General features: G+C 45.7%; 1 protein-coding gene across 1 annotated transcript; it reads left to right on the top strand.

Annotated features, from left to right (window-relative positions):
• Window positions 1-924: 924 nt before the first annotated feature.
• LOC114553060 (transmembrane 4 L6 family member 1) lies at window positions 925-9,441 on the top strand. The gene is made up of 5 exons (XM_028574155.1): window positions 925-1,047; window positions 1,225-1,293; window positions 2,132-2,286; window positions 8,986-9,181; window positions 9,386-9,441. Exons 1-5 carry the CDS (start codon window positions 925-927, stop codon window positions 9,404-9,406), a joined length of 564 nt encoding a protein of 187 aa, XP_028429956.1. The 3' UTR covers window positions 9,407-9,441.
• Window positions 9,442-10,810: the final 1,369 nt, after the last annotated feature.

The following is a 10,810-nucleotide window of genomic DNA, read 5'->3' as shown; positions in this document are numbered from 1 at the left end:
TGATAAAGCTTTGATCAGTAGAGTATCCAGATGTGATATAGCTCTGATCAGTAGAGTATCCAGATGTGATATAGCTTTGATCAGTAGAGTATCCAGATGTGATATACAGTAGCTCTGATCAGTAGAGTATCCAGATGTGATATAGCTCTGATCAGTAGAGTATCCAGATGTGATATAGCTCTGATCAGTAGAGTATCCAGATGTGATATAGCTCTGATCAGTAGAGTATCCAGATGTGATATAGCTCTGATCCAGATGTGATATAGCTCTGATCCAGATGTGATACAGCTCTGATCAGTAGAGTATCCAGATGTGATACAGCTCTGATCAGTAGAGTACTTTCAGAATAAAAGCCCCAGTCCACCTGCTCAGGCTCCTGTACTTTCAGAATAAAAGCCTCAGTCCTCCTCCTGCTCAGGCTCCTGTACTTTCAGAATAAAAGCCTCAGTCCTCCTCCTGCTCAGGGTCCTGTACTTTCAGAATAAAAGCCTCAGTCCTCCTCCGGCTCAGGGTCCTGTACTTTCAGAATAAAAGCCCCAGTCCTCCTCCTGCTCAGGTTCCTGTACTTTGAGAATAAAAGCCCCAGTCCACCTCCTGCTCAGGGTCCTGTACTTTCAGAATAAAAGCCTCAGTCCTCCTCCTGCTCAGGTTCCTGTACTTTGAGAATAAAAGCCTCAGTCCTCCTCCTGCTCAGGGTCCTGTACTTTCAGAATAAAAGCTGTGCTAACCTAAGGATTAGCATTTAGCAACACTGTGCTAATTTAAGGATTACCATTTAGCAACACTGTGCTAACCTAAGGATTAGCATGTAGCGACACTGTGCTAACCTAAGGATTAGCATGAAGTGATGCTATGCTAACCCTCTGACAGATGTGTGTGTTGAGGTGTCTGCGCTGTGTCTCCGTCTGCCTGGTTGCCACGGCGATGGTCTGCATGCTGTCCAACGTCCTGCTGCTGCTTCCTGATCGGAAGATCCACTTCCTGTTGGAGGGTCATGTGACCAGAGAGGCCACGTGGGCCACGGGCCTGTGGGGGTCCGGACTCCTGGTGGGTTTCTGGTTCCTCATGTTCAGAATCTAATAATAATAATATAAATAATGATTAATGCATAATATAAACTAATGTTATAACACTACACGCTTTAATGTTATAACAGACTCTAATGGTTGCCATGGATATGACTTTATATTAATCACTAATTATTAACGGTGTTTCTGGTTTCAGGTCCTGTTCGCCGCTCGAGCCTTTCTGCAGAGCAGCGAGACCCGAGGCTGCTGCGCTTTCAGGCGGCAGGTGATTATTACAGCGGGGGCGGAGCCTAACATTAAGGGGCGGGGCCTAACATTAAGGGGCGGGGCCTAACATTAAGGGACCTGGACTTTAACGCTAGAACTGCCGTGAGCAGTCATTTTGATTGCCAGATTCCAAACTCTATAATCTCATGATAAATATCTAATTGCGATATTGTATTATGTAGTGTTAGGATAGCTTTAGAAAAAAATGTAATAACACCGACATGTACATTTTAATGAGTTTAATCATACATTTGAGTAGTAATACGTGTTTCAATAATTCATATCATGGCATAGTAAACCGTATTATTTTATCTGTTACATCGGATGTGTAACAGATGTGTCTCTGTCTCCAGATGTGTAACAGATGTGTCTCTGTCTCCAGATGTCCAACAGATGTGTCTCTGTCTCCAGATGTGTAACAGATTTGTGTCTCTGTCTCCAGATGTGTAACAGATGTGTGTCTCTGTCTCCAGATGTCTAACAGATGTGTCTCTGTCTCCAGATGTGTAATAGATGTGTGTCTCTGTCTCCAGATGTTCTCCCGGCTGATGTTCTCCTGTGTGTGTCTCTGTCTCCAGATGTGTAACAGATGTGTGTCTCTGTCTCCAGATGTGTAACAGATGTGTGTCTCTGTCTCCAGATGTCTAACAGATGTGTCTCTGTCTCCAGATGTGTAATAGATGTGTGTCTCTGTCTCCAGATGTTCTCCCGGCTGATGTTCTCCTGTGTGTGTCTCTGTCTCCAGATGTGTAACAGATGTGTGTCTCTATCTCCAGATGTCTAACAGATGTGTCTCTGTCTCCAGATGTGTAACAGATGTGTGTCTCTGTCTCCAGATGTGCTCCCGGGTGATGTTCTCCTGTGTGTGTATCTTGTCTGCGGGGTTCTGCTGTCTGGTGAGTCTGACTGGTCTGTCCCAGGGTCCTCTCTGTCTCTACCACGACTCCTCTGGACCCACCTGGGGCGTCCCGCTGAAACCAGACCCAGACCGGTGAGACAGGACCTGGAACTATATAACTCTATAACTATATAACTCTATAACTACTCCGTGAACCATCACCTTATCGTGGTGGAGAGGTTTGTGTGTCTCTGTGAACCTGAGGGCTGTGTTGTCTGGAGCTTTGTGCTCCTGGTAGGGTCTCCCAAGGCAAAGTGGTCTCAGGTGAGGGGCCAGACAAAGAATGGTTCAAAAACCCGAATGCAAAAGCTAAGCAGAGATGGAGTGACCCTGCCCGGAGGAAGCCCGGGGCCCCCGTCTGGAGCCAGGCCCAGACGGCGGGCTCGTCAGCGAGCGCCTGGTGGCCGGGTTTGCCACGGAGCCCGGCCGGGCACAGCCCGAACAAGCTACGTGGCAACTCCCTCTCCATCCCATGGGCCCACCACTTGTGGGAGGAACCGTTGGGGTCGGGTGCGATGCCACATGGGTGGCAGTGAAGGTCAGGGGCCTCGACGGACCAGACCCGGGCGGCAGACGCTGGCTCTGGGGACGTGGAACGTCACCTCTCTGTGGGGGAAGGAGCCAGAACTGGTGCGGGAGGTGGAGCGCTACCGGTTAGATCTGGTGGGGCTTACTTCTACGCACAGTCTTGGTTCTGGAACCATACTCCTGGATAGGGGGTGGACTCTTTTCTTCTCCGGAGTTGCCCAGGGTGTGAGGCGCCGGGCGGGTGTGGGGATACTCACAAGCCCCCGGCTGAGCGCCGCTGTGTTGGAGTTTACCCCGGTGGACGAGAGGGTCGCCTCCCTACGCCTGCGGGTTGTGGGGGGGAAAACTCTGACTGTTGTTTGTGCGTATGCACCAAACAGGAGTTCGGAGTATTCGGCCTTCTTGGAGACCTTGACTGGAGTCCTGCATGGGGCTCCAGTGGGGGACTCCATTGTTCTGCTGGGGGACTTCAACGCACACGTGGGCAATGATGGAGACACCTGGAGGCGTGATTGGGAGGAACGGCCTCCTGATCTAAACCAGAGTGGGTGTTTGTTGTTGGACTTCTGTGCTAGTCATGGATTGTCTATAACGAACACCATGTTCGAACATAGGGATGCTCATAAGTGTACCTGGTACCAGAGCACCCTAGGCCGAAGGTCAATGATCGATTTCATAATCGTTTCATCTGATCTGAGGCCGTATGTTTTGGACACTCGGGTGAAGAGAGGGGCAGAGCTGTCAACCGATCACCATCTGGTGATGAGTTGGGTCAGAGGGTGGGGAAGACTCTGGACAGACCTGGTAAGCCCAAACGTGTAGTGCGGGTAAATTGGGAACGTCTGGAGGAGGCCCCTGTCCAACAGACTTTCAACTCACACCTCCGGGCGGAGCTTTTCGTGCATCCCTGTGGAGGCTGGGGGCATTGAACCCGAGTGGACAATGTTCAAAGTTTCCATTGCTGAAGCTGCGGCGAGGAGCTGTGGTCTTAGGGTCTTAGGTGCCTCAAGGGGTAACCCACGAACACCGTGGTGGACACCGGTGGTCAGGGAAGCCGTCCGACTGAAGAAGGAGTCTTTCCGGGATATGTTATCCCGGAGGACTCGGAGGCAGTGCAGGGTACCGAAGGGCCCGAAGGGCTGCAGCCTCTGCCGTGAAAGAGGCAAAGCAGCGGGTGTGGGAGAAGTTTGGAGAAGACATGGAGAAGGACTTTCGGTCGGCACCAAATTGCTTCTGGAAAACTGTTCGCCACCTCAGGAGGGGGGAAGGGGAACCATCCAAGCTGTGTACAGTAAGGATGGGACACTGTTGACCTCAACTGAGGAGGTAATAGGGCGGTGGAAGGAGCACTTTGAGGAACTCCTGAATCCGACTAATACGCCCTCTATGTTAGAGGCAGAGCTGGAGGATAATGGGGGATTGTCGTCGATTTCCCGGCGGAAGTCACTGATGTAGTCAAACAACTACACAGTGGCAAAGCCCGGGGATTGATGAGATCCGTCCAGAAATGCTCAAGGCTCTGGGTGTGGAGGGGCTGTCCTGGTTGACACGCCTTTTCAACATTGCGTGGAAGTCTGGGACGGTGCCAAAGGAGTGGCAGACTGGGGTGGTGGTTCCCCTTTTTAAAAGGGGGACCAGAGGGTGTGTGCCAATTATAGGGGTATCACACTTCTCAGCCTCCCTGGTAAAGTCTACTCCAAGGTGCTGGAAAGGAGGGTTCGGCCGATAGTCGAACCTCGGGTTGAGGAGGAACAATGCGGATTCCGTCCTGGTCGTGGAACAACGGACCAGCTCTTCACTCTCGCAAGGATCCTGGAGGGAGCCTGGGAGTATGCCCAACCGGTCTACATGTGTTTTGTGGATTTGGAGAAGGCGTATGACCGGGTCCCCGGGAGATACTGTGGGAGGTGCTGCGGGAGTATGGGGTGAGGGGTCTCTTCTCAGGGCCATCCAATCTCTGTACAACCAAAGCGAGAGCTGTGTCCGGGTTCTCGGTAGTAAGTCGGACTCGTTTCAGGTGAGGGTTGGCCTCCGCCAGGGCTGCGCTTTGTCACCAATCCTGTTTGTAGTATTTATGGACAGGATATCGAGGCGTGTCGGGGGTGGGGAGGGGTTGCAGTTTGGTGGGCTGGGGATCTCATCGCTGCTCTTTGCAGATGATGTGGTCCTGATGGCATCATCGGCCTGCGACCTTCAGCACTCACTGGATCGGTTCGCAACCGAGTGTGAAGCGGTTGGGATGAGGATCAGCACCTCTAAATCTGAGGCCATGGTTCTCAGCAGGAAACCGATGGAATGCCTTCTCCAGGTAGGGAATGAGTCCTTACCCCAAGTGAAGGAGTTCAAGTACCTTGGGGTTGTGTTCGCGAGTGAGGGACAATGGAGCGGAGATTGGTCGGAGAATCGGGCGCAGCGGGTGCGGTATTGCATTCAATCTATCGCACCGTTGTGACGAAAAAGAGAGCTTAGCCAGAAGGCAAAGCTCTCGATCTACCGGTCAGTTTTCGTTCCTACCCTCACCTATGGTCATGAAGGCTGGGTCATGACCGAAAGAACGAGATCCAGGGTACAAGCGGCTGAAATGGGTTTCCTCAGGAGGGTGGCTGGCGTCTCCCTTAGAGATAGGGTGAGAAGCTCAGTCATCCGTGAGGAGCTCGGAGAGCCGCTGCTCCTTTGCGTCGAAAGGAGCCAGTTGAGGTGGTTCGGGCATCTGGTAAGGATGCCCCCTGGGCGCCTCCCTAGGGAGGTGTTCCAGGCACGTCCAGCTGGGAGGAGGCCTCGGGGAAGACCCAGGACTAGGTGGAGGGATTATATCTCCAACCTGGCCTGGGAACCTCGATCCCCAGTCGGAGCTGGTTAATGTTGCTCGGGAAAGGGAAGTTTGGGGTCCCCTGCTGGAACTGCTCCCCCCGCGACCCGACACCGGATAAGCGGACGAAGATGGATGGATGGATGGATATATAACTCTATAACTCTATAACTATATAACTCTATAACTCTGTAACTCTATAACTATATAACTCTAACTCTGTAACTATATAACTCTATATAACTCTATAACTCTGTAACTCTATAACTATATAACTCTATAACTATATAACTCTGTAACTCTAACTATATAACTCTATAACTATGTAACTCTATAACTATATAACTCTATAGCTATATAACTCTATAACTATATAACTCTATAACTATATAACTCTATAACTCTGTAACTCTATAACTATGTAACTCTATAACTATATAACTCTGTAACTCTAACTATATAACTATATATCTATTTAACTCTATAACTCTATACCTCTATAACTATATAACTCTATAACTCTATAACTACATAACTCTAACTATATAACTCTATAACTATATAACTCTAACTATATAACTCTGTAACTATGTAACTATATAACTCTATAACTCTATAACTCTATAACTATATAACTCTATAACTATATAACTATATAACTCTATAAGTATATAACTCTGTAACTCTGTAACTATATAACTCTATAACTATATAACTCTATAACTATATAACTATATCACTCTATAAGTCTATAACTCTATAACTCTATAACTATATAACTCTGTAACTCTATAACTCTATAACTATATAACTATATAAGTCTATAACTATATAACTATATAACTCTGCAACTCTATAACTATATAACTCTATAACTATATAACTATATAACTCTGTAACTCTATAACTATATAACTCTATAACTATATAACTCTGTAACTCTATAACTCTATAACTCTGTAACTCTATAACTCTATAACTATATAACTCTATAACTCTATAACTATATAACTCTGTAACTATATAACTATAACTATATAACTCTATAACTATATAACTCTGTAACTCTATAACTATATAACTCTATAACTATATAACTCTATAACTCTATAACTATATAACTCTATAACTATATAACTCTATAACTATATAACTCTGTAACTCTATAACTCTATAACTCTATAACTATATAACTCTATAACTCTATAACTATATAACTATATAACTCTGTAACTCTATAACTATATAACTCTATAACTATATAACTATATAACTCTATAACTATATAACTATAACTATATAACTCTGTAACTCTATAACTATATAACTCTATAACTATATAACTCTGTAACTCTATAACTATATAACTCTATAACTATATAACTCTGTAACTCTATAACTATATAACTCTATAACTATATAACTCTATAACTATATAACTATAACTATATAACTATATAACTCTGTAACTCTATAACTATATAACTATATAACTCTATAACTATATAACTATATAACTCTATAACTATATAACTCCATAACTATATAACTATATAACTATAACTATATAACTATATAACTCTGTAACTATATAACTCTATAACTCTATAACTCTATAACTATATAACTATATAACTCTATAACTATATAACTCTATAACTATATAACTATATAACTATATAACTCTGTAACTCTGTAACTATATAACTGTATAACTATATAACTCTATAACTATATAACTATAACTATATACCTCTGTAACTCTATAACTCTATAACTATATAACTATATAACTCTGTAACTATGTAACTATATAACTATATAACTATATAACTCTATAACTATATAACTATATAACTCTGTAACTCTATAACTCTATAACTCTATAACTATATAACTCTATAACTATATAACTCTATAACTATATAACTCTGTAACTCTATAACTATATAACTCTATAACTATATAACTCTGTAACTCTATAACTCTATAACTATATAACTCTATAACTATATAACTCTATAACTATATAACTATATAACTCTATAACTATATAACTATAACTATATAACTCTGTAACTCTATAACTCTATAACTCTATAACTATATAACTCTGTAACTCTATAACTCTATAACTCTATAACTATATAACTCTATAACTCTATAACTCTATAACTCTGTAACTCTATAACTCTATAACTCTATAACTATATAACTATATAACTCTGACTGATGTCATCCATCCATACAGCGTTCATTTAACCACAGATCCTCTAACTAGAGGTGGATCTCCTAAATGCTTTGTCCCCTTTACCTCGAGGTCTGAAGTCAGAGCTGGGAATGACTTTCTCCCTGTCTGTCTGTCTGCCTGTCTCCCTCCCTCCCTCCCTGCCTGTCTCCCTCCCTCCCTCCCTGCCTGTCTCCCTCCCTGCCTGTCTCCCTCCCTCCCTGTCTCCCTCCCTCCCTCCCTCCCTGCCTGTCTCCCTCCCTCCCTCCCTGCCTGTCTCCCTCCCTCCCTCCCTGCCTGTCTCCCTCCCTCCCTGCCTGTCTCCCTCCCTGTCTCCCTCCCTCCCTCCCTCCCTGCCTGTCTCCCTCCCTCCCTGCCTGTCTCCCTCCCTCCCTCCCTGCCTGTCTCCCTCCCTCCCTGTCTCCCTCCCTCCCTCCCTCCCTGCCTGTCTCCCTCCCTCCCTCCCTGCCTGTCTCCCTCCCTCCCTGTCTCCCTGTCTCCCTCCATGCCTGTCTCCCTCCCTCCCTCCCTGCCTGTCTCCCTGTCTCCCTCCCTGTCTCCCTCCCTCCCTGCCTGTCTCCCTGTCTCCCTCCCTCCCTCCCTGCCTGTCTCCCTCCCTCCCTCCCTCCCTCCCTGCCTGTCTCCCTGTCTCCCTCCCTCCCTGCCTGTCTCCCTCCCTCCCTGCCTGTCTCCCTCCCTCCCTGTCTCCCTCCCTCCCTCCCTGCCTGTCTCCCTCCCTGCCTGTCTCCCTCCCTCCCTGCCTGTCTCCCTGTCTCCCTCCCTGCCTGTCTCCCTCCCTCCCTCCCTGCCTGTCTCCCTGTCTCCCTCCCTGTCTCCCTCCCTCCCTGCCTGTCTCCCTGTCTCCTTCCCTCCCTCCCTGTCTCCCTCCCTCCCTCCCTGCCTGTCTCCCTCCCTGCCTGTCTCCCTCCCTCCCTCCCTGCCTGTCTCCCTGTCTCCCTCCCTGTCTCCCTCCCTCCCTGCCTGTCTCCCTGTCTCCCTCCCTGTCTCCCTCCCTCCCTGCCTGTCTCCCTGTCTCCCTCCCTCCCTGCCTGTCTCCCTGTCTCCTTCCCTCCCTCCCTGTCTCCCTCCCTCCCTCCCTGCCTGTCTCCCTCTCTCCCTCCTTCCCTCCCTGTCTCCCTCCCTCCCTGCCTGTCTCCCTGTCTCCCTCCCTCCCTCCCTGCCTGTCTCCCTGTCTCCCTGTCTCCTTCCCTGCCTGTCTGTCTCTCAGCTATGCGGGCTACCTCTACAACATGTCAGCGTGGTCCTCAGTGTGTGAGCAGCCAGCGGGGGTGGTCCAGTGGAACGTGGTCCTGTTCAGTGTGATGGCCGGAGCCAGCGGTCTGCAGACCCTGCTCTGTGGAGCCAACGTGTTCAACTCCCTGCTGGGCCTGGTCCTGGGACCGGGCTGCTGCCATGGCAACAAGGTCAGTCTCTGGCTGTTCCCCCTCTCATTCCCCCTCACTTCCAGACCCGAATATAAGAACCTTTTTATTCTGTGTGTGTGTGTGCGTATATGTGTGTGTGTATGTGTGTCCCTGTGTGTGTGTGTGTGTGTGTGTGTGTGTGTGTGTGTGTGTGTGTGTGTGTGTGTGTGTGTGTGTGTGTTTGTTTGTGTGTGTGTGTTACAGGTCAGTCCAGCTGCAGTGTGAATGGCCGTCCGGGATCCTGATTGGTTGTTCCTCTGATGCTACGTAGCTTCTGGCTAATGTTGAAAAAGTGCCATTTCTCTGTTTGCGTTGCATCCATAGCAACGGTTAACCCCGGTCTCCTGTGGGAAAGTCCGACTTTAGAAATCTAAATATATAATAATAATAATAATAATAATAATTATAATAATAATAATAATAATAATAATAATACATATAAACCACTAGTTGTATGGAGAGATTTTCAGGGCTGTACATTTATAAAGACTTTTATTTTGGCGGGTTTCAGATAAAACCCACTGATGCACTTTAAATAAAAATAACTTAAAGATGAACTACCTTATTCTTTTATTTAATAAATACTCTTCAAGTTGTTTAGTAACATTTGTATTTCATTTTATTTTGTTATTCTTGTTTGTTTTGAAGATAAAATGTGCTGATTTATTTTATTTATTTGTTAATAATGTGATTCTGTAACTGATTATTTATTTATTGATTTGAAATTGTTTTTCAGTTATTGAATAAATTAATTCATGTTAAGTTAAAAAGTTATTTTATTTCTTAGTTTCTGCTGTATTTAATAAATAAATGTTACACCATGTTGTGTCCAGCAGAGGGCACTGTGTGTCCATCTCTTCTTCTTTACAGTTTAACTTCCGTTTCTTTCATCCCTTTGTTCCTGTTTTTAGTGTCAGTGGCCCTCATTTAGCATTCTTGCGTAGAAACGGGCGTATATGTTGGCGTAAGATTATGCTTACACTCCTCTCACCGCCTGATTTATGAAGCTGTGCGTACTGTTGAACGAGAGTATGTGAAAATCCAAAAAACAATTAAAAACTATATTCCTGCTTTTTGAAATATTTTTGCTTTTTGAAATGTATTTGTATTAATCCAAAAGACAGCTAAAACTATACTTCTGCTTTTGAAATGTATCAGCTCAAGAACAGTGGAGACTTCTGCTTTTGACATGAGTTAACCCAAAAACAGCTAAAATATATTTCTGCTCTTGAGACTATAATACTGCCTTTGATTTTGGTTTATGAGTGCTAATGTGCCTTTAGAAATATATGTTTTTGTGTTACTGATATTACTATAAACATGCTTAGAGACATTTTAGTGTGAGTCGCGGTGTGAAGCTGCCTATTTGACCCTGCAGTCGGAAAGAGGAAGTGTCTGCAAGAGGCTCCAGATGCAGAAGTTGCTTTGTGTAACTGTCTGTCTGAACCTGCACAGCTGGAAAGAGGAAGTGCTGTTGGGGCCTTGTATACATGCACTTGGGGGGTTAGGCTCTGGGTGCACATAGGGGAGAAAGGTTACTGCTCTGACCTAGTGATGAACTAAGCCGTTAGATTCTATGTTAGATAGTAATATGCATATAGGAAATATCGTCATATGAGATGGTTTCTA

The sequence above is a fragment of the Perca flavescens genome, chromosome 3 (assembly GCF_004354835.1).
Source record: "Perca flavescens isolate YP-PL-M2 chromosome 3, PFLA_1.0, whole genome shotgun sequence".
NCBI classification, from domain to species: domain Eukaryota; kingdom Metazoa; phylum Chordata; class Actinopteri; order Perciformes; family Percidae; genus Perca; species Perca flavescens.
Note: the sequence above shows the minus strand (reverse complement) of the source record. Positions and strands in the feature narration are given on the sequence as shown.